Source organism: Amphibalanus amphitrite, unplaced genomic scaffold (genome assembly GCF_019059575.1).
Source record: "Amphibalanus amphitrite isolate SeventyFive unplaced genomic scaffold, NRLGWU_Aamphi_draft 000364F_arrow, whole genome shotgun sequence".
NCBI classification, from domain to species: Eukaryota; Metazoa; Arthropoda; class Thecostraca; order Balanomorpha; family Balanidae; genus Amphibalanus; species Amphibalanus amphitrite.
Window position 1 is genome coordinate 538,285 of NW_024881858.1, and position 24,606 is coordinate 562,890.

At 47.9% G+C, this 24,606-nt stretch overlaps 1 protein-coding gene across 1 annotated transcript; it reads right to left on the reverse strand.

Moving 5' to 3' along the window:
• Positions 1–1,267: 1,267 nt before the first annotated feature.
• Positions 1,268–16,292, reverse strand: LOC122389609 (early nodulin-20-like). Its single transcript, XM_043381785.1, has 2 exons — positions 16,224–16,292; positions 1,268–1,554 (listed from the first exon to the last, which is right to left on the reverse strand). The coding sequence occupies exons 1-2, from the start codon at positions 16,272–16,274 to the stop codon at positions 1,282–1,284; spliced, it is 324 nt and encodes a 107-aa protein (XP_043237720.1). The 5' UTR covers positions 16,275–16,292; the 3' UTR covers positions 1,268–1,281.
• Between the last annotated feature and the right edge of the window lie 8,314 nt (positions 16,293–24,606).

Sequence of the window (24,606 nt, forward strand, 5' to 3'; positions counted from 1 at the left end):
TCCACCTGCTAATACGAATCGGCGGTCCGAACAAAATCCGCAGGGAAAGAGGCTTAGAAGCGAATAGGACCAAGATACGTATTACAGGAACTATTTCTTTCCAAAAAGAAACATTAAAATGCAAAATAATAGGTATTTTTTTCATTTGGTTCTTTAGAAATAATAATTAAAAAATATGTCTGTATTTTGTCAAGTTTTCAAAAATAAATATAGTGAAAACCAAAAAAAAAAATATCAAAGTACTTTCAGTTGAAACATTTTTCTGACAGCACTACAGACGAATCAAGAGAGGCAAGTGCTCGATGAGTCAAAGCAAGACAACTTTATGTTTAACTTTTTTTGTTAAGTTAATTGAGAATGTTTAGAGGAGATTAAATGCAAAAAAGACATAAGATATTAAGTTTTTAATTCAGTCACCTCTATTGCTACGGAAGTGCGCCACATTTGTATGCTATTCCGTTTGTAATGCGCATCGGGCCGAGAGCCAAACTAGATCCGTTTGACGTCACTGATACGAATTTGCTCATGTAGTCGGTGCACCGAATGCGTTCTTGGGGAGCTGTTGCGAATTAGCGTAGTGCGTATTTGGAACGGATCGTTCATGTGACCGAGGCACACGATTCGGGCCGTATTTCACAAGAACTATTCTTTGCTGACTGGAAGCGTCAAAATGGAAAATACTAAGCATTTTTTTTATTGGCTGCCTCGTAGAAAATAGCAAAAAAATGTTGGTATTTTGGTTTAGTCTTTGCATGTGAATTAAATTGAATGAAATATTTTGATAGATAATTTTGTCTGACCACCCTGCTGTCGCTGCATGGCGAATCAGTGCCCACTGACTTAAAACAAGAAAACTTTGTTTTCATTTTTTGATTTCATGTTAATTTTAAATGTTTTTGAGCCTATCAAATGATAAAAGTATTTAAAATTTAGTTCAGTCGTCCCGGTAAATGCCGCAACTGTGCCATGACTGTACGCTAATCCTATTCCGTTTGTGATGCGAATTACCGGCCGTCGGGGAGTCAGCCCGGTAGAGCCAAACAAGATCCGTTTGACGTAGATAAAACGAATTAGTCTCATGTAACCGGTGCCGTAGATACGTTTGTGGGGAGCTGATGCGCATTAGCGTAGTGCGTATTTGGAACGGATCGCTCATGTAACCCCGGTAAGTGCGTCACAGCCAGCCAAATAAAGCATCGGAACTGAAATAACAGATCCGCAACGGATCCCATCCGCTCGTGCGGCACCAAACCATGCACGGCGCGCGGTCATCGACGCCAGTTAGCAGCCCGCCTCCCATCGCGCCCTCTGGTTAAAGCCCCTCCGACCCGACTTACGAGGTTTTTCGGGCTGGACGGCGGCGGTAGGCGGCTCCCCGGCCGGCTCTGCATCGGCGACAACTGCCGGCTCTTCGGCCAGCCGGTGTGAGGGCGAGGGCGAGGGCGAGGGCGAAGGCGATGGCGAGGGCGAGGGCGAGGCCTCGCGCGCCGCCCGGCTCGGGTTCGACACCCATAGAACCAGAATGCCCTCGGCTCGCTTCAAGATGCCGGCTGCCTGAGAAGCCAGAGTCAGGTTGGATTAGACGGCTTGATGACCCGGTCGAGTCAGGTCAGATGGTTTTACGACACCTGAGCGAGCTTATTTGAGCCAACGACATTTGACCAAACCAACCAATGGGGCGAATACAGTTACAGTGAATCTGAACTAAACGAAAATCAATTATTTGACACATTCCGGAAATTTTTGCCCTTGATACGAGTATACCCATCTGATGTTTGATGTTTCATTATGCGCGCGTTCAAAAAATATAAAATAAAACTTGAAAAACTCGTAAACAAGCATGGCCCTCACTAAGCAAGCTCTGCCTCAAATAAGCCGGCCTACACCGTTTCGTAATAAAAACCCATTTGTAAATCGTGATAATAATAAATCAGCCAGAGGTAAAAACAAGTTCAATACAGCGGGTGCAGCTTAGAGTATCCATTCTCACCGACTCAAGACACACACAATCCATTCTCAAGACACACAACGGGCAACAAACAAGGACTGCGAGGGTAAAGAGGCGGACTAAATTTGAACTTGAAATGTGGAACGTGAGAGATAGGAGGACGGAGGAGATGCTAAGGACCAATAACAAGCTGCAAGGAGGCAATGTTTTAGGGACGTCACCCAAATATTTGGAAATACGTCAGATGGTTGGGTCAACAAGTTTCATAACCTGGGGAATTGATCAAAATTCGTGCATGAGATATATTGCGAAAAACAACACAACCGATATGAATCTCTAATCAACATTCTGGCAAAGGACCGGGCGAAATTGAGCCACATATATATTTTTTAGAAGTAAAACAATAACCCTCGCCGGCCAAGGGGGAAGGGGCGCCTCCCCTTGCACTTTTTTTAGCGATAGCTCTGAACATCCCGGCGATAGGAAGCCGAAACTTTGCATACTTTGCATTGCATTTGCATTGCATCCTTCGATTCAAGCTGTATCTTGTGAGGCCAACCACGTTTTCAGGTCAGGTCACTGACCTATGACATCATAAATAAACCTCTGCACGGTCCTCAGATGTTGCAAATTCGTAACGTCCTCAGTGTCAGAGGAACTTTCACAGAAAGATGAAACTTACAGGATGCAGAATACTCCAGAGGTCTCGAAACGCGTACATCTCGGATTTTCCTTAACATCACATGAGGTCAGGTCGGTCACGTGACCTCACCATTGAAGTTAACAGGGGGAAAATGAAAATTGCTATTTTGGCGCCGGCAACGATCGCAAACTATCCCAAGCACATGGAATCGTGATTTCGTGTACTCCTTGCAAGGTACGATGCTTCATTTTTGCTTGTTGATCTTTAATGACGTCATTTATGACGTCATTAGGGTCATAAGAGTTTTTGTCGATAACTCTCGATCAAATTGAGCTAACGAGTCGGGAAAGCCACCGATGGACTTAACCCTCGCCCGCACATGGGGGGGGGAGTTGCCACCCCCAGGTAGTGTTTCTGCTCTGCACTCAACATTTTTAGAGCTACAAGGCTTATTTGTCGTATAGCTGCTCCTCTATCCTTTCTTGATGTTCATTGAAAATTTCAAGTTTCTGTGGTTTTTGGTTTCGGAGATATGACCTTGTTTTTCAGGTCATGTCATGACCCAAATGACAAATCCTCAGCATCTTGCGTTGGCTATGGGCCTTGTGAGCTTTTGACGCCCTGATTTCGGCCTTTTTTGCCAGTCTTACCTCCCACCTATCATGGAACATGTTGTTCGACGATGTACAGATGTCAAGGTCAGGGTCAAGGTCAACCTAGATCATCTAAAATAATTGAGTTTTAGGCAAGCTGAATTTACCAAGATTACTTTACTACTCAGGTTGGTTCACTAGGGAAATAAAGGCGCCGTAGCTACGTCACGGATTTGGTAGCAATCTGGTAGCAATTTTTGCAGACATCAATGGCGCACGTGTTGTTTGATCGTCGCCAATACTATTTTACTGCACTATTTTGTTATTTCACTGCAATGTATTGTACATTACATTTGAAAATTAAAATAAAGAAATATTCGTAACCCAGCAAGTCAGTTATTCTTTGAGGAAGCACTCTGTCAGCATTGAGCCTTCAGAATGTGTTATTTGATAGACTTTTCCACATTTTCTACTCTTGTGGAAAACTTTCTTAGTCATCAAAAATGTATGCACATATGAATAATTAGAACTTCATTTTCAAAGTTTTATAGAAATAAGATTTCACATTACATTATCATAAGGCTACCTGTCCATTTCGTCCAACCAATTGAATATTCATCCAGCAGAAGGCAGGTACCTCTGAGAAGGTACTGATATCTCTTATCTACACCCTACACCAATATTTCAGGAAAATGACAGAGACTGAGAAGCTATTAAAACTTCAGCATATGAAAGGGATGTTATGGCTTATGCACACTGAAAAACATCAGATAATGCTTTTGAACCATCTCATTCACCAGCACACATCAATCCGGCTCCTGGCTTCTGTCAAGGAAACATTCCAAAATAATGCATTATTTTATTTCATTGACCACCTTGCAAAAGACAAACAGCAAACACATCACCACCAAAAACAAAAATAGTCAACAGGTAGGTACCAGCTGATCTAGCCGTGCTGTGTCATGTGCCTTTGAAAAACTTGAGCAGTCAGGGTTGAATAAACACCCCAAACTTAGCCATTCATGCATGAACAAGTGCAAATTCTGGTCGAGCATTTTAATAAAAATGAAACTAACAGCATTGTAGGTTACAATTATAAAAAAGACAATTACAAAAAAAAAAACAGCAGAGCTTACTCTACAAGGCATAACCATTAATTTTATAAGGACGCCATTTAATTGCGTCCCAGAAAAGCTATTTCTGGCACCTAAAAGCTGACTCGCCCCAAAATTGGTCCTCAGCACCTATTTGGTGGATACCAGCACCAATCATGGAAAATGACCTCAATTAGCTGTTTCTGGCACCTATTCATCGGTACGCCTTACTCTTTTTTCTGAATCTGGCACCTAAATGCTGAGCGTAGCACCAATCTAGCAGAAAATTGAACTACTGGCTGGTAGAATCATGTTGTTCTGGTATAATGACCCCTGGAGTCTAGCCTAAAGGTTGCCAGTGCAGCTACACTCTAAGACAGCCCCGTAGTGATCTCAGCATTGTATATGACGTTTAAGTAAGCAAATAATATTAATTTGTTTGAAAAAACAATGTCATTTAAATATTTAAAAGTATTTATTTGTAATCCTTAAAGGGAAACATTTTTGTGAGTAATTGTCTCGATTTTGACCATTAAAACGGGTATTGTATTTTTTGACGTCATCAAATAGCTCCAAAAAAGAAATGTAATGTTTTCATTCCGTTCAAGGCCGCTGAAGAAACGCGGGATCTTGCGTGGGACATTTGTCCGTTGTTTGCCGCGCAGAGTTGTGCCGTGGTTGTGCCTTTTTCATCCGTTTCTTACGGCATATGTGTGCATTAAGCTTTGATTTTGTTTTTGGTTATTGTGTGGCCGGTGAGTCAAACGCCCCTGTAGAAACCGGATGCTGCCTTTGATCGAGATGGAGTCAGACGATGATTGCAGAAAACTAATAATATTGAAAAGAGGGCCGGTTGCGTGGCATGTCTGTTCAGAGTTGACATTTTGCTTTACTCCAGTTTATGACCTGAGAGCCTGGCTGGAAGCGACGGATCCAAACTTTTCACGTTAAAATGGCTGAGGGTGCAATAATCTCTTAGTCTCTACATAGCGGGCTGGTATAGGAGCGTCTTGCTACGCTGCACCATAGCTGGCTAGTGATTCTCTTTTGGCTAGAAATGGCATTAATCATTATCTCCACTGGCGAAAATGGCACTTGACATCACCGAATGCAACGTTCATGTTGCTGGGATACATAAAATCAGGAAGATTACGCGAATTAGGTAGGCAAACGTGGAATAAAATAGGTGCTGGATGTTTTGGTTTTGGTGCTGAATCAGCAAACAGCAAATACAGAGTTCAACTAGACGATCTGGCAACTTTAGGCTGTGTGGAAGCAATTAGGTGCCAGATTCAGATATTAGGGTCGAATAAGCATTTTGGGGCTGATCAGCAATTAGGTGCCGGAAACAGCTTTTTAGGGACCAGAAACAAATATTCCCCATTTTATAACTGACATCCAAATTCGTATCTCCGAAGTTTAACCCACCTACCAGCCACCTGCACATTTCAGCGCACATGTGCTGCGCAGTGTGCACAGTCACTACACATTACACAATTATGAGAATTAAAATAGTTTTAAACAATCAAGCAAGTCAGGACTGGTATGCAGATTCACAAGTTCTCTCAACATCTTCAATTACCAACAATCAAGAGCACCTTGTGATCTCAGTAACTCCGCAGATCCATCTTCTGTTTTCCATTTTCAGTTTTCAAATGAAATATAAGTTCCATCTGGGAGACACATGTTGCATCATTATGTTTACACAATTAAAATGCTTGAACTTTTGATTTTCATGTGAACTTCACTTCAAAAGTTGATTCAATTTTTAAAGTTGATATAATTAGTATAATGCTACGATCACGGCGCACCAAATCACAGATAACATGAAAATAACCAAGCAAAAGCCACATTCTTCAGCAAACTACGAGAGCTATCTGATCCATGCTGCGTTGAAATAATTGAAAATCGCCAAAATCAGTCAAAATATGACAATTAAATTAATATAAACTTCACGAAACTCTGATTTGTGAGGCAATGCGCAACAGAAATGCGAGGGAATATGGTAGTAATCTGGTAGCAATTATGAAGGATTTCCCCTGTCGCTGATGAAAAACACTTGAAACAAATTTTTCAACGCAGAGGAAATCCTTCATTATGAGTTGCAGGGACCATTTGATTGAACCATTTTAGATAAATATAGCCCGAATGTTTCGATTTCAACCCCATTTATCGTAATGAGACGAATCCATTGGCTTAGTGGTGCGTCTTTTGAACACATGTAGGCCTTAGATTTCTCCTTAGCCCGCCTGAAACACACCATGCTTTGCATGCATTTCTATGGGTGAAGGAAAATTCATGCGCCGTGATGACGTCACGGTAAAGGAATTCTGAAGCTCGTGAACGGGGGCTGGAATTTACTTTTCGTGAAGTTTTTTGACTGCATTTTTGGTAAAAGCTTCTCAGATCATGATTGCATGTAATATGGACACATAAACAATCGGTGCACACATCAGTATAGGGGAGAGTGGGGCACATTCGTGCAAAAAATGGATAAACCCATATATCTGTTCTTTGGTTAGTGCAATGGCAAAATTGTTGATTGTAGTATGGAAAGGAACTATTGCAGATAGTTTTCCTCTTTAAAAGTTATCCTCTAAAATTATTGCTTCCATTAGAAAAAATGACTTTTAATAACTCTGAACATTTGCACGAAACTGCCCCACCTATGGGGCACATTCGTTCAAGAGGTGGGGCACTTCCGTTCACCCTGCAAAGTTCGAGAAATTACCGGGCATTACCAGAAATTTACCAAAGGAAATTGGCAGGGGGTCATTTCACTTGATTCCTTTCGACAAGAATGCATTGCACAACATATGTAGAAAGAATGGGCTGGCCAACAAGAATGTGCCAACTGCCGGCCTCCGTGACCTCGCCAAGTTCGCGTGAATTGCTCGTCACGACGTCGCAAGCAGTCGAGACTGAGTCAGGCGAGCGTCATTAGAGAAACCTACTACAGATAAAGTCATAAATCGCAAAAACTAAAAAAAAATATGCACGAATGTGCCCCCAGGCAGTGCGTACACGAACCTGCCCCACAACGTTATTAGTAATATATTTCAAAATTTCTTTTTGAAAAAATGACACTTTTTCAACAAACAAGTTTGCAGCAGTTCCGTGAATAGAGTGAGCTTCTTCACTCCCAATTTTGAAAAGCTGAACCACATTTCCGAGTCAGGATCACGAAAATGGATAATATGAGAAAAGTTTGGAAAGCTCACGAATATTACAAATTTGCGTTTTTATCAAGCATGACAGCAGGTACAGTGTTGTCTTTTACGGTGAACGAAGGGCGGCAATGATAGACATATTTCCATAATTTACCTTGAGCTCGTGCAGTCACTCGTGTTCCCATAAACTGCTAAAATCGAATGTGCCCCATGCACGAATGTGCCCCACTCTCCCCTACACACAGACACACACAGACATACAAACACATATCATTGACCTTGACCTAACTTGGCCTGAAATGACCTCAGCAGCAAAAACCTGGTCGGGTAGTGTGACAAAGAGGTTCTAGCTGGCTTGGCACCAGAAAACGGCATCGTCATCGGCATATGATGCAGCGCACTTGATATCCAGCGGTGACCCAAAACAGTAATATTTTTTAGTTTGACCTGACCTGGAAGGTGAATGACTGACCTGAGAAGGTAAAACTGGGTATAATTGGATTTGTCTCTTCCCAAAGAATCTTTTTGGTCCTTGCCGCGAAGCTCTATCTCCAACAGGAACGAAATGGAGCAGGGGGGGGGGGGGCTTTTGACCTCAGGTAAATTTTTAAGGCCAGAAGTCAATGTCAAAGGCAAAAACCGGTACTTTTGTATAGTGGTCTCAAAGTACGTGTTCCAGACAGGGTTGTGCTTGACTCATGAGTCGAGTCAGAAATTTGACTCAACTCTGACTCTAATGAGTCAGATTTGAGTCGAGTCGGATAAAATGTTGAGCTGTTGAGTTGAGTCAGAGTTGAGTCGGACAAAAATATTAAGGCGTTGAGTTGAGTCAGAGTTGAGTCAGTAAAATAACTTTTGACATTGAGATGAGTCAAACATGTAGGATCATGATTCAGCTGACTCAACTTTCCAGAAACTATAGGTACATATAAGCTTTTCATCCCCCCCCCCCCGCTTAACAACTTAGCCCTGGCTCTGCTGCCGGATTTTTTCACCCCCCCCCCCCGCTCAACAACTTTATTATCTGAGTCAATTTTGAGTCAAGTAACTTGTCAACAAAAAATTTGAGTCAAGTTTGAGTCGACTCATATTTTCATCGAGCCGCTTATTTTTGGCAGGTCGTTGAAGTTCACGTCTGTGGCGCCGAAGTTTGCCTAGAGAAATCGGCCCTGAGACGTTATCAAGGAGACTATGTCCAATTTTTTTGCTTCAAAAAATGTTAAATTAATGGGTGATAAGGTACAGCAAATTTTGGCTTTCTATCCCTAAGCGTTCGTGAGGTATCTCAAATATTCGCCAGGGGGAGGCGAAAAACGCCCCCCCCCCCTCTTCCGCGCGGGCCCGCGAGGGTTAATGGTTCAGCTCAATACGTATGCATGAAACCTGAAACCATAATAGTTTTGAATAGTAACATCTAGGGGCAAGGTGCTCATGGATTTTGCAGATCGGCGTATCAGACAACAGTCGGGTCACCTCAATCTTGCCCCCACTGGCGAAAATTCGTGGCGCCGCCACTGGTGAGTCCTCAGAGTCACCGGTGTGGGGCCTTCAGAGCTCAGAGATACTGGTGTGGGGCCTCAGAGGTGTCGGTGTGGGTCCTTCAAATGTACAGGCCCCGCGGGTTTTAAGCGTAGGTTTTGCCTTTCCGGCTATATCTTTTTCGTCTTTAGCTTTGTAGGCTTGAAGATGTGACCGATTTATTCGTATAGCTCCCTCCCATGATCATGGAAAAAGGTTTGATCGTATGCCGGCTAGTTTCGGAGAAATTAAAAGAAAACCTCAAAATTCGCCGTTTGGGGCATTCTGACCGCGGCTTCCCTGCAGGCTGCAGTCGCCTATGACTACAGTGGTGCCACCCAACGGGTAGGACGCTGAAACACAGAGGCATGAATGAATCCAGCGCGTGGTGAACGGTGGATAGAGGCGGGACTCGGCAGAGGCTATCACTGCGGCCCGCGCAGGGCGTCCTTGGACAGCGGGCGAGCCTTCGGGCGGTGAGGCCAGAGGTCACGACAGCCAGGCGCTGTTTGGCATGAAGGGAGGGGAGGCGCTCGCCTTAGCCAGCCTCGCCTCAGCCAACTCAGCCGGTTTGGTGGTAGTGGTGGTGTGTGTGTGTGGGGGGGGGGGGGGGCGTCAGGCGAGAGGGGCTAGAACAAACGGGATAAAATAGAATGGAAATGTCGTGCCATGGTCAACTTACAATATTGTTTACCTAATAAGCATTTATTAACATTACGAAAGAACTCACCATATTGAATTGAGAAACATACAGATGTTATTTATCGATGTTACCGTTTACTTTAAATGGAAGCCCTACTTTTTATTAGGGGTGATAAAATGAACCCCTCTCTTTGGTTTTTCTTAAATAACTCGCGTAAATAGTGGCGGATTGCAGCGAAGCTTTCTGTGCCGTAAGTTATTTTTCTCACCATAAGTAAATAAATACCCATGCGGTCAGGAGTCAGGATAAGTTTAGACTTCAGGCCATCTGCAATTGAAAGCTTACACCTAGCCTGAAAATTTCATGACCCTGACCAAAATGACCTCTGGTCTGTGACCAGTTTCTAGAGCCCATTATAGGCCAGAATTCGGCGTGTCATGTCTCATTAATCGTTCGTTTCTAGACTAAAGCTTAGAAACGTTCCAACATGTGAAATTGTGTTTGGTCCCTTGTGTCTTATTTGGCCGGGACCAGCGGAGGAACTTGGCCGGTGCCTTCAGGGCTGCGTAACTACAAATTTGCCGATCTGCGGAGCGTGTGGAGCCAATCTAGTAAAGTTTAAAAGCATCAAAACCACTAGGAATAACATTGCGGCACAGCTAATCTTCAAGGTTTCCGCGCCCCTAGAATATCTGCTGTTTAGCTGCCGGTTTCCGGTCACATGGCCTAAAGGCGAGGTCACTAGCGATGGAAATGGAAACACGTTGGACAGGCTAGCTGTGAGAAGGATTGACGTTCATTTTAAATCCGTGCATTGTCGATTAACCCGCGCCCTGCTGGGGGGGGGGGTGTTTGAACACCCCCCCTTGTGGTTTTTCGCGAATATCTCAAAAACGGCGGCGCGGAGCGCCGCCGTTTTTGGTACACCTTATCATTCATCAATTCTACACATGTTGTGAAAATTTCAGACCAAGGTCATTCAAGGTCAGGTCACCAGGTCACTTGAAGTGACCTCACCTCATAAAAAGTTTCAATGTCTGTCATAGCTACACCGAGTGACCGATCGCTTTGAAACGTTCAGCGATTGCTAAGAGCAATAGCATGTACAAAATGTATATCTCAGAATTTTGATATCGATGACATAAGGTCAGGTCAATTTTGCGACCTCCCCATTATAAGTCAATGGGATAAAATTGAAATGCGTCTCTTTTGGACGAAAGACATTATAAACACTCCCAAACACTGAATTACAAGTGGTTTAGACACACTGAACATGAAAATGGTGTCCGTGACCCCTGTTTATGCCCTGAGGTCATCTTAGGTCACGAATGGTATCTAACAGTTTTTCGCAAATAACTTTTGATAGAGGCATGCTAGAGCGATGAAAACACCTTAGATGTGTTCAGCTCGACTATACGGATCGACTGATATGCAACATGACCCTTTCCGGTCAGGTCATGACCTTGACCTGAGGTCAAATTTTCAAGTTGACCTTTCAAGGTCAAGTTATAGTTCATTCGATGCGTCTTGACGAGAGGAACACGATGCCGGTAAAAGTAAGCTCGTACAAGGCTTGGGTCAAAAGTTATTGCAGAAAAACTGTTTCCGAAAAAATCGGCTATTTTTGCAGTTTTTGCCCCTTGCAGGCAAAACCGTTGACGTTAGGTCAAATCTGAGAGAATTACTCAGAAAGGGCGTTAATAGGGCTATCGAATGCGCTTTTCCGCGGCGCTGTAGCTTTATTGGTTCCCGAGTTATGCGTTGGCTTCTTGGAAATTTTCGACATTCGACCTGGAAATCGGCGAAATTTTGCCTTCAATGACCTCTGGTGACCTGACCTTTGACCTGACCAAAAAATTGACCGAGGTGATTTCGTCATTATTTTTGACGCTCTTTCGAACGCCGCCTTCCGCGTATCGCTACGTGGCCCAGGAGCCGAGTTAGAAGGGGGGTGTTCAAACACCCCCCCCCCAGCAGGGCGTGGAAATCCAGGACCCCCAGCAGGGCGCGGGTTAATACCTATACCGACCGTTTTCTAAAAAGGCTAATCTCTCTCTCTCTCACACACTCTCACACTCTCACACTCTCACACTCTCACACTCTCACACTCTCACTCACTCTCACTCACTCTCACTCACTCTCACTCACTCTCACTCACTCTCACTCACTCTCACTCACTCTCACTCACTCTCACTCACTCTCACTCACTCTCACTCACTCTCACTCACTCTCACTCACTCTCACTCACTCTCACTCACTCTCACTCACTCTCACTCACTCTCACTCACTCTCACTCACTCTCACTCACTCTCACTCACTCTCACTCACTCTCACTCACTCTCACTCACTCTCACTCACTCTCACTCACTCTCACTCACTCTCACTCACTCTCACTCACTCTCACTCACTCTCACTCACTCTCACTCACTCTCACTCACTCTCACTCACTCTCACTCACTCTCACTCACTCTCACTCACTCTCACTCACTCTCACTCACTCTCTCTCACTCTCTCTCACTCACTCTCACTCACTCTCACTCACTCTCACTCACTCTCACTCACTCTCACTCACTCTCACTCACTCTCACTCACTCTCACTCACTCTCACTCACTCTCACTCACTCTCACTCACTCTCACTCACTCTCACTCACTCTCACTCACTCTCACTCACTCTCACTCACTCTCACTCACTCTCATTCTCACTCTCATTCTCACTCTCACTCACTCTCACTCTCACTCTCACTCTCACTCTCACTCACTCTCACTCTCACTCTCACTCTCACTCTCACTCTCACTCACTCTCACTCTCACTCTCTCTCTCTCTCTCTCTCTCACTCTCTCTCTCTCTCTCTCTCTCTCTCACTCTCACTCTCACTCTCACTCTCTCTCTCTCTCTCTCTCTCTCTCTCTCTCTCTCTCTCTCTCTCTCTCTCTCTCTCTCTCTCATAGGGGCGCCATTGATCAAGGATGGGCCTACTGAAGTCCCGGTTCAGGTGGGCGCCAGTGGCTCTTGAGGGGCGCCAGCGAGTCAACGACCTCGGATTGATGGGGCGACTGTGATCTTTAGAACGGCGTTGAGGGGCGCCATTGGGCATAGATGGGGCCACTGATGCCTTCAGCAGGGCGCCTTGAGCTTGGGTGGCGCGACTGTAGTCTCAAGGGGCGTTGTCTCGGATGGGGCGAATGTGATTTTCAGAGGGATGCCGGGTACTCTAGAAGGGCGCCATTGGTTTCAGAGGGTTGCCATCGATCTTAAGATGGTGCAGTTGTAATCTCTGTTTAGATGTGCGCCAGTGACTTTTGAGGGGCGCCAGCGACCTCGGATGAGGACAACTGTGATCTTCAGAAGCGCGTCGGACGCTCTGGAGGGGCGTCATTGGGCTTGAATGGGGCGACTTTAGTCTGAAGCGGGACGACTTCAGTCTCAGGGGGAGGGGGGCGGCGCTAGTGGCTCTTGAGGGCGCTATTGATCTCGGATAGGGCGACTGTGATCTTGAGAAGAGTGCGGGTGCTTTAGAGGGGCGCCAGTGGTTTCAGGGGCGCCATCGATCTTGGATGGGGCCGAATGGGGCATGGCTGTGAACTTCAGAAGGGCGCCGGGTGCTCTAGAGGGGCGCCATCAAGCTTTAATGGGGCGAGTGTTCCGTTCAGGTGGGTGCCAGTGGCTCTTCAGGGGCGCCATCGACCCTGGGGTTTCGGAATATTCTGGTTTCCGGAGGGGCGCCCTTCAACATTTGGGGGCTCAGATCGTATTTGGGGGTGCCCTGGAGAACATTTAGGTGTCAAGGGACCCCCAAAGAGATATTGAGTTCGATCCCTGCCTGCACACCACTTTTTAATTCATGTTCTCTCTATAAAACGGCATCAGCCTAGTCGGCGCTAATTGGGGCGCCATTTGGGCGGCTGGGCGGAAAGGGGGGGCCATGGCCCCCATGCCCCCCCCCCCCTGTCTTCGCCACTGCGTGCTGCTATAGGTTACCTCTAACGCTCTGGCCCCCAAAATCGTCACTAGCTTAGCAGCCAATGAGCGTCTGGTATTGCCGTACGCTGATTGGTGGGATTACTGCATTTGTTGTTTAGAATGCTCACGGTGCTGACAGCGCTAGCAAAAGTGTCTCCACTTTTCGTAATGTTATAAGCCCGGAGCGCACATCCCCCCCCCCTGGTGCAATGTAAAGTCGGAACCGTCCCGCGCCGGCAGTCTCCCAGGCGGCGTGTAACGGCCGCCGCCGGCCGCCGCTCTGGCACGGTGTTTGACTTTATACCCGTTGTAAGAAAAGTTGTGGACCGATTCACTTGATTCTTGCATGACAAGATCCGCCATTCAATTCTTAGCAGGTACCGAAAATTTGACGTCAATTGCATGATCCGCCACTCATATTGCTGTGCTGCCATCTATTGACAAGGCTTGAGAACTAAGGCCGTGCGGCTATTTCCACTTCTGACACACCATGGTCACCCCGTAAACGGTATTAGCACTCTCACTCTCACTCACTCTCACTCTCACTCTCACTCTCACTCTCTCTCTCTCACACTCTCACTCTCACTCTCACTCTCACTCTCACTCTCACTCTCACTCTCACTCTCACTCTCACTCTCACTCTCACTCTCACTCTCACTCTCACTCTCACTCTCACTCTCACTCTCACTCTCACTCTCACTCTCACTCTCACTCTCACTCTCACTCTCACTCTCACTCTCACTCTCACTCTCACTCTCACTCTCACTCTCACTCTCACTCTCACTCTCACTCTCACTCTCACTCTCACTCTCACTCTCACTCTCACTCTCACTCTCACTCTCACTCTCACTCTCTCTCTCTCTCTCTCTCTCACTCTCTCTCTCTCTCTCTCTCTCTCTCTCTCTCTCTCTCTCTCTCTCACTCTCACTCTCACTCTCACTCTCACTCTCACTCTCACTCTCACTCTCACTCTCTCTCTCTCTCTCTCTCTCTCTCTCTCTCTCTCTCTCTCTCTCTCTCTCTCTCTCTCTCTCTCTCTCTCTCTCTCTCTCTCTCATAGGGGCGCCATTGATCAAGGATGGGCCTACTGAAGTCCCGGTTCAGGTGGGCGCCAGTGGCTCTTGAGGGGCGCCAGCGAGTCAACGACCTCGGATTGATGGGGCGACTGTGATCTTTAGAACGGCGTTGAGGGGCGCCATTGGGCATAGATGGGGCCACTGATGCCTTCAGCAGGGCGCCTTGAGCTTGGGTGGCGCGACTGTAGTCTCAAGGGGCGTTGTCTCGGATGGGGCGAATGTGATTTTCAGAGGGATGCCGGGTACTCTAGAAGGGCGCCATTGGTTTCAGAGGGTTGCCATCGATCTTAAGATGGTGCAGTTGTAATCTCTGTTTAGATGTGCGCCAGTGACTTTTGAGGGGCGCCAGCGACCTCGGATGAGGACAACTGTGATCTTCAGAAGCGCGTCGGACGCTCTGGAGGGGCGTCATTGGGCTTGAATGGGGCGACTTTAGTCTGAAGCGGGACGACTTCAGTCTCAGGGGGAGGGGGGCGGCGCTAGTGGCTCTTGAGGGCGCTATTGATCTCGGATAGGGCGACTATGATCTTGAGAAGAGTGCGGGTGCTTTAGAGGGGCGCCAGTGGTTTCAGGGGCGCCATCGATCTTGGATGGGGCCGAATGGGGCATGGCTGTGAACTTCAGAAGGGCGCCGGGTGCTCTAGAGGGGCGCCATCAAGCTTTAATGGGGCGAGTGTTCCGTTCAGGTGGGTGCCAGTGGCTCTTCAGGGGCGCCATCGACCCTGGGGTTTCGGAATATTCTGGTTTCCGGAGGGGCGCCCTTCAACATTTGGGGGCTCAGATCGTATTTGGGGGTGCCCTGGAGAACATTTAGGTGTCAAGGGACCCCCAAAGAGATATTGAGTTCGATCCCTGCCTGCACACCACTTTTTAATTCATGTTCTCTCTATAAAACGGCATCAGCCTAGTCGGCGCTAATTGGGGCGCCATTTGGGCGGCTGGGCGGAAAGGGGGGGCCATGGCCCCCATGCCCCCCCCCTGTCTTCGCCACTGCGTGCTGCTATAGGTTACCTCTAACGCTCTGGCCCCCAAAATCGTCACTAGCTTAGCAGCCAATGAGCGTCTGGTATTGCCGTACGCTGATTGGTGGGATTACTGCATTTGTTGTTTAGAATGCTCACGGTGCTGACAGCGCTAGCAAAAGTGTCTCCACTTTTCGTAATGTTATAAGCCCGGAGCGCACCCCCCCCCCCCTGGTGCAATGTAAAGTCGGAACCGTCCCGCGCCGGCAGTCTCCCAGGCGGCGTGTAACGGCCGCCGCCGGCCGCCGCTCTGGCACGGTGTTTGACTTTATACCCGTTGTAAGAAAAGTTGTGGACCGATTCACTTGATTCTTGCATGACAAGATCCGCCATTCAATTCTTAGCAGGTACCGAAAATTTGACGTCAATTGCATGATCCGCCACTCATATTGCTGTGCTGCCATCTATTGACAAGGCTTGAGAACTAAGGCCGTGCGGCTATTTCCACTTCTGACACACCATGGTCACCCCGTAAACGGTATTAGCAAAAGCCTTCTCACAAGATATTCTGTTTTTTTCTTCAATTTTTAAATTATCGCCCGGTTCACACTTACTGTGTCGTAGTCGGCCCCTACCAGATCCTCACTATTCACGGACAGGATCATATCTCCGACAGACAGGCCAGCCTGAAACGACGCAGACAGAGGTACAGATCATACAGTGCACAACGCGGGAAGATGGCATCGGAAGGCTGAGCACTGAGCAGCCCTCGTACCAACGCGTGGCATTAAGTACCTGGCTCGCCCGGCTGGTAGCAGAAGGTACCGGCTAGTAGTGCCAATCGAAACCGAAAAAGGAGTTCCGAAAATGTCCTATCTCCGACTCGGAAATCGGACGGACAAATAACAAACCCGTAGACCTCTCACATCTGTACAGCAGAGGTCTATGGACAGACGTTGGACGCAACATATCGAACAAAGTCGGACAACTAGTCGAAAAGTGCAAATCCTAAATAAGTAAAAGTTCCAACCTATTTCAATTATCAATATGCAAAACATGTCAACACAATAAGCAAGGGCTAAGTGCTTGAGTCGGACTCAAATAGTGGCGCGGGAAACGGGGGGGGGGGAGCTAGCGGGGGCTGAGCCCCTCCAGCTTTTCGGCTGTGGGGCTCTCGTAATGTATTCCAGCCCCCCCCCCCCCAGCTGGAGGAATCGAAATCGGAAATCTACCAACATAATTTCATAGATTCATACGGGAACCGGGGGAGGGGGCAGTGGGGAAGCTTGCCCCTACAACTCTGCGGCCGTGGGGGCGGTGCCCCACAACTTTTCATGAGGCCAGGAACCGTTGGGCAGCTTGTCCTCCCCAAATTAGGGGTCGTGGGTCACAATATAACGGAATAATGCATGTAAGTGAAAAATCCTCCTCTTTCACTGTCTTGGCAACTCATTTGGCAGATTGAAACTTTTATTCCAGGTTGCCAAAACGGTAGTTTCTTCAATCAGCTGAGACGGAATACCTCACTTTTTTGCATTTTTTTTAAGGCCAAGGTCTGAAAAAGTGACCTGAAACCGGTGATAAAACTAGATTTGGGGGTACCCTAGGTTGATCTCTATTATAGTTCAGCCCCCCCCCCCCCCCCCCCAGTCTAGAAGATGTTCCCGCGCCACTGAGTGCTTCATTCATCATTTATCATTTTATACTGCGAGATGAACATAAACAACTTGATGGTATGGATCCATCCCTGAGTCGGATAAAGTATAGGTCACCGCTGAAGTAATGAGCGCATACACTATAATCGGACAAAATCTAGCACCAATCATTAACCCGCGCCCGGCAGGGGGTCCTGGATTTCCATGCCCTGCTGGGGGGGGGGGGGGTGGTGTTTGAACACCCCCTTCTAACTCGGCTCCTGGGCCACATAGCGATACGGGAAAGGCGGCGTTCGAAAGAGCGTCAAAATAAGGAAGAAATCACTCCAGTCACTTTTTTGGTCAGGTCAAAGATCAGGTCAAGAGAGGTCATTGAAGGCCAAATTCGCCGATTTGTAGGTCAGATGTCGACAATTTCGCACAGCTCAGAAACTAATAAAGCTACAGCGCCGCGGAAAAGCGCATTTGATAGCCCTATTAAAGTTCTTTCTGATTGACCTACTCAGATCTACCAATGTATTGGATTTTTATGTTATTGCCTTAACCCTCGCCCGTAAACGGTGTTTTGCCACCTTCGCCCATGCAGGGGGGGGGGGGTTGGTGCGACCCCCCTGGCGTTTGAAAACGGAGCGTCGTAGAGCTTAGCGGAAAAGACCAACGGATTGCTCTCAACGAGATCTCGCGATTGGTGGTATATTTTTTGGTCCTAGGTCAACATTTGACCTACTTATGACCGGTCAAAGGTCAAATTTTCGGAAAAATCTAACTTTTTCAGATTTCCGCGCCGATTGCGGCAAAACAGTAAGAGATATCGACTTGAAACCTTCACTATCGTGATCCTTAATCAATTCTCTATCGTTTGGTGTGTATTTCGATGTCATAACTCTAAAAATGATGCGTTGGGAGCATCGGAAGTCTGCAAGGTCATTTGTGCATTGGGTCACGTCAGGCGTGTGACGTCACTGACCTGACCCTGACCCAAAATGAACTACAAGGAACAACTGACGATGCCTGAAATGGATAGCAAATTCGAATTCAGGGCATCAAAATACCCCGAAAAGGCATACAAGTGCAAGAAGTCATTACAGGTCAACCGAGGTCGCTGACCTGACCTTGACCTTAAGTAACCTTGAAAAGGTCAACGGACATTGTGCCAATGTCAAATCAGCCAATTATGATTCTAAAACAATCCATCAGTGTGTCAGGTCAGTCGGCATTTATACCATTGTGAAGCAATCTCCAATTTAGCGTAAATCTTGCCGGAGGTTGTTCCCTTTATGACGTCATAACTCCGTGACCTGACATGACCTTGACAAAAATTTTTTACCAAAAGTTGCGCAAAGGATGCCCCAAAGGGTACTGAAAATTTGAGCAGGCTATCTGAAACGGTTCGGCGTGTAGCTAAGAAAAACCTCAGGGGGGGGGGGGGTTGCACCAACCCCCCCCTACATGGGCGAGGGTTAATGTATGTGTTTCCAATGTCGTCCATCTAATCCTCACCGGCCGAAGGGGGAGACGGGTGCCGCCCCCACCCCAATGGGTTTATCACGATAGTTCGGAACACGCCGGCGATGGCCTACCTGACCTTTCCTTCAAGCCGGATCTTTTGACAGCAACTGCATTTTCGGGTCAAGTCAGGTCACTGACCTATGAAGTCATAAGTGAACCTCTGCAAGGCCCCACAATGTCGTGACTTCGCAGCGCTCTCACAGTGCACAAGGGCCGAGGAGCTTTCACAGGGAGATGAACTTAGAGGACCTAGCATCCATGAGAGGTCTCACAACTTGTATGTCGTGGATTTTTCCTAAGGGTCACCTGAGTCAAGTCCTCATCATGACGTGACCTCACCATTATAAGTCGATGGGAAAATATGGATACGATATGTAAATATGGATCATCACCGGCTGGCGCCGGCAATGATCCAAAACTATGTCAAGCACACAGAATCGTGATTTCATGCACATGATCCGATGCTTCACTTTTGTATTGCTGACCTTGTGTGACGTCATTTATGACGTCGATAAGGTCATATAAGTTTTTCGTCAATAGCTCCCGATCAAATTGAGCTGGCGTGGCGGAGTCCGGAAACCCACCAATGGACTCAGAAAGACCTGGGGCATCCCACGATAGATCGTACCACTTTTTTCCAATTTGACACCCTTATCTCTCGGAATTTGACGAAAATTGGTCTCAGGGGTAATCAGGGGCTCTGAATCCACCTGTAACAATTTCAGGCTTACCTATCAGATAAGTATTTTTTGAGTTATGGTGTATAACATTTTTTTGGATCTTGCTTTGCAGCGCTAAGTTTGGCGGGCTGTAACTCTAAGACGGATTATTCAAATGCCAAATGTTATATAACATTGAACTTGCAATGAAAGAGATATTAATATGCATTTTTGAAATTTCGAAAAATACGCTATTTTTGATATATGTGTAATGTGTAGACTGTGGTTGGGTCTTAGGTCCGAAAGCCGATATTTAAAATCACATGTTTGCTATATTGGGTAAACAATAACTCAAAACAGGCACAAGCCCGGCCGGCCCCTGCTCTGCCGACTCTCTCTCTCTCGTCTCTGGTCAGCTGTCGCTGCCCAAGCGGGAAGCGGGGTGGCGTTGCCCTAGCAACAGTTGCTAGGAGACGGCCGACGGCCTCCTCCCGCGGACGGATGCGGGCGGTGAAACTCAGCCGTCTATATCCGACGCACCATAAAAAAACGACACACTGGTACGGAAAACAAGACACGAAAGCGAGCGCTCACCTAATTAAACACAGCACATCGCGGAAGCGCATGTCCCTAGTCCCACGCATAAAACACCACATACGTTAGTTGGTGTGCTGTTAGGCTTATTGGGACTGTGCAGAAACAGAAGGAAGTTGTCGAGTTTGGTATTGGTGTAGCACCCATGTGTTGTCCGAGTGGCCACGACGACATCGCTTGGTTCCCTGTGAACGGGGATAATGCAGAGCACCATTGACTTGCCGATTTGCGACTTCTGAGAACGCACTTATCCTTCTTCCGTTAGTCACCACTGCCCTATCCTCTCAGGCCGGTTAGAAGAGATAATTTGATAAAGAGCACCTGCACCAGGCAAACCTCTGTTTCTGTTGTCGTAGGGTATCGACACGCTTTGTGGTGGGTACTGTGTTCACCGTTGTGATCTTTTGCGCCCGAACTAGTGCGCGCCGTTGCGAGTTACTCCTGTAGTGATGTTCCGGATATCACGTTGCTCCGGCTACTGTTCAGCTGTGGCTCCGCGAGCCATAGCCTGGCCTGCGCATTGTGTGGCCGCCAGCAAGGACCGACGCGGCTCGCCATGCCGTCGCTGCTTTTCGCCTGGGACTGGCGTTCCGGGCGCGCCTGCCGCCGTCTGATCTGCACACCCAGGTCAGGCTGGCCGCGGTGAGACGGACACAGTGACTCATCAGATTGTTGCCCCGGTGCACTGGACAGTGAAGTGCGGGAGTGCCAGTGTATGTGGTGTTTTATGCGTGGGACTAGGGACATGCGCTTCCGCGATGTGCTGTGTTTAATTAGGTGAGCGCTCGCTTTCGTGTCTTGTTTTCCGTACCAGTGTGTCGTTTTTTTATGGTGCGTCGGATATAGACGGCTGAGTTTCACCGCCCGCATCCGTCCGCGGGAGGAGGCCGTCGGCCGTCTCCTAGCAACTGTTGCTAGGGCAACGCCACCCCGCTTCCCGCTTGGGCAGCGACAGCTGACCAGAGACGAGAGAGAGAGTCGGCAGAGCAGGGGCCGGCCGGGCTTGTGCCCGTTTTTGGCTACATTGGTGGCAGCGGTGCGTGTTTATCGCAAAACCATGCCTTTTGAGCGCCGCTACAAAGTGCGAATAAGTAAAGCCGATTGTTTTCTGTGCCTTTTGCACTATTTTTGGCCCGCTTGATGCGTGGCGACTGCGAGACAGTGAAGATTGAGCTAGCTTGCTTGCTGGCTATGATGAAGCAGATGAGACTACCACAGCTGCCGTGGCCAGCTACCACACCGTCTGCACTGCAACATCTTCGAGACTGCGCCATGAGACAGGTCAACTTCGAGCTTTCGTCTATTGAGGTTGGTAACACGCTGCTCCATGACCTGTGTGCGCATATTCCAAATGTCGCTCGTAAAAACTGTCTCGGCTCCGGACAATGACTGCACAGTGGCAGTGAGTCGCGCAGTTTCTGTGAAATTCGTCGAGTGACTGAGGCCTCGTTCACTGCCTCACTGAACTGAACTTTCGCTGATTTCTTCACCGCTGTGGCTCATCGTTGATCGTCGTTTTTATAGAAGAAAAGTTATATCGCCATTTTTTATCTCAAGAAAAGTTAAAAAGTTACATCCTTTCCGTTGTAATATCCTTTCATGTGTAGGTGTCTTTATTTTTCCTGGTCCTTTGATATGTGAGAAACGGATCATTTGCCTGTGTCCTATCCTTTCCCACTAAATTCCCAGTCGTAACCATTTTCCGTATTTTTTTTTTTTCTGTGTGTTTGTGCATTTCATTACGATGCCGGATGATGTAAAGCTACCTGATCTGGATTCTGGTTCTGAGATGGCTGTTAGACCCACAGTGCGTGACCCCGCTGACATTGCGATGTCGTCTTTTGTTTCTTTGCCGCGTTTTAATGGGGATGGATCTCTGCGCCGGTATTTGGAGGATTATGACCGCTATGCTCGTATTCAGGGGTGGGATGAGCGACGCAAACTTGACGTTTTGCCACTGACTTTGACTGGCATTGCTCGCGATGCGTATGATGGGCTGCCTGCGTCCCAGCTTGGCTCATTTTCTGGTGTGGTTGAGGGGCTACAGTCGGCCTTTACCAAGGCGTCGGTGACTGACCACCATTTGGCGCTTCGGAACTTGCGCTACAGTGCAGAGGAGCCCCTGGATGCATTTGTCATTCGTTTCAAAAAGCTGATGAAGCTGGCCTTCCCTACTGTAGACGACCTCACTCCTCTCCTGTTCAGTCACTTCCTCGCTACGCTTCCGCAGGAGTATTACACTGCCGTAATTGCCGACGGCATTTCTTCCTTTGACTCTGCCGTCACTAAGGTGCGCAACATTCAATGTTCACGAGTAACAATCGGTGCTGCAGCATCCCCGCTTGCTTCCGCTGTGTCTCCCGACCAGCGTGCTCCTGGCTCTCAGTCATCTGTGAAACCAGTCCGTGTTCTTGAGTCGGAACAGTCTGTTGTCGATGCTCTGAACAAACGTGTCTCTGAGCTGGAGGCCCGCCTGGCTGCAGTGACGCACCAGGCCCAGATGAACCCAAATGTGTCCAACCGTCCCAACCGTGTCCAGCGTCCGAGAGGTGACGCCGCTGCTTCAGTGACGTGTCACTGTTGTGGCCGTGCCGGTCATGTCCGTAACCGGTGCCGTCTGAATCGCTGTCGATGTTTTGTGTGTGGCGGTGAAGGTCATATCGCCAAAGTGTGCCCAGAACGACAGCAGGGAAACGACCAAGGGTCCGGTCGTTCACACGGGGTCGCCGATCGGGCCCAGTAAGTAACGATGAAAAGTCAATCCCGATCAGTGATGCGATGCGCATTACGGGAAGCGTGTCTGGTGTCAAGTGCGAGTGTTTGTTGGACACCGGCAGTTCAATCAGTATTTTGCATAGCTCAGTGTTTGATGCCCTCCCAAATGTGACCCTGAAACGTACCAGTGTAACGGCTAAGACTGCGTCTAAAGAAGACTTGCCTTTGTTGGGTCGGGTCGTAGTGCCATTCCAGATCGGTGATGTCACTTACCCCTTCCCCTGTTTGTGTCTGACGCAATTGACGTGCCTTGTTTGTTGGGAGTGGATTTCCTTCAACATTGTCCGTGTGTGATCGATTTGAGTCGGAGACGTCTTGTCATGGTTCCCAACGTGTCCGTTCGCTCAGTTTCTGCACAGGCTGTGAGTTTGGGCAACGTGTCTCTGAGCTGTGACCGCGTGATTGCTCCTGGTAGTGAAATGGTCCTTCAAGGTCTTGTGCCAAATTGCGATTACGTCGGCCCAGCTCTGATTGAGCCAGATGATGTCCCCTCTGGTGTTGAGGTGGTGCGTGCTATTGTCAATGTTGATCGTGCTTGTGTTCCCGTGGTCGTTCGGAATGTGACAGCAGAGCCGATCACGCTCTTCAAAAAGCGAAGTTTGGCTTCGGTCGAGGTTGGATTTGTAGAGCAGACACCGGAGCTCTCGGCGTCGACAGATGTTGATGTGAAGAAACTGGCCAAACTCGATCAGTCTCTCCTCACTGACGAACAGCGTCAGAGAGTCCACGAGCTGTTGTCCCGCTATGCAGATATGTTTGACGGCCATATCGGCTTCACTGATGTGGTCACCCACGACATAGACACCGGTGACCACCCGCCCATTCGACAGGCACCCAGACGTGTTCCCCCTCACCTTGCAGCTGAGGTCAAGGCACAGATCAGTGAGCTGGTGGACCAAGGGATTCTCGAGGAGTCGAATGGCACATGGTCGTCTCCAATCGTTATGGTTCGAAAGAAGAATGGAAAGTTTCGTTTGGTTGCTGATCTGAGACGTTTGAATGCTTGCAGTAAGATTCCTGTGTATCAGATCCCGCGTATTGATGATACGCTGGATGCGCTGTCTGGTTCTGATACGTTTTGCCAACTTGACATGAACAGCGCGTATTTTCAGATCGGTGTGTCCGAGAAAGATAGAGATAAAACCACCATCACTACACCCTTCGGTTCGTACCGCTTTCGAAGGATGATTTTTGGTTTGGCAGGAGGACCTGCTACCTGTGCTCGTCTGCTTGATCGTGTGTTGGGAGATATCACGCCGAAAGACTGTGTTCATTATTTTGATGATATTGTGGTTCACGGGAATGGAGTGGAGGATGTGTTGGCCAAACTTGATAAGGTGCTGCAGAGGTTGCAGGCCGCAGGGCTTACACTGAATCTGGAGAAATGTTCTTTGTTTTGTAAAGAGGTCAACTTTTTGGGTCATGTAGTGTCAGGTGGTGGCGTGAGAGCTGATCCCGAAAAAGTAGCCAAGGTAGTAGACTGGCCTGTTCCTCGTACAGTCAAGGAACTGTCGAGCTTTTTGGGACTCGCGTCATATTTCAGAAAGTTTGTGCGCAACTTCGCCGAAACAGCTGCTCCTCTGTTCCAGCTGACGCACAAAGATGCAAAGTTTCAATGGGGTGACATGCAGCAGAGTGCGTTTGAGCAGCTAAAGTGTGCGCTTACGAGCGCGCTAGTGGTCTCATTTCCCAGATTTTCAGCTGGTGCTGGTCGATTCCGGCTGGATACCGATGCTTCTGACACAGGCATTGGTGCTACTCTCTTCCAGGAGCAGGATGGAGAGGACAAGGTGATCGCGTTCGCG

What these genes read in the sequence shown, in the direction of transcription:
- LOC122389609 (XM_043381785.1), bottom strand. Translation starts at nt 16,274, where the DNA reads ATGATCCTGTCCGTGAATAGTGAGGATCTGGTAGGGGCCGACTACGAC. An exon ending in TAGGGGCCGACTACGACACA is followed by an intron (nt 1,555 to 16,223) that starts GTAAGTGTGAAC and finishes CTGGCTTCTCAG; the next exon opens with GCAGCCGGCATCTTGAAGCG.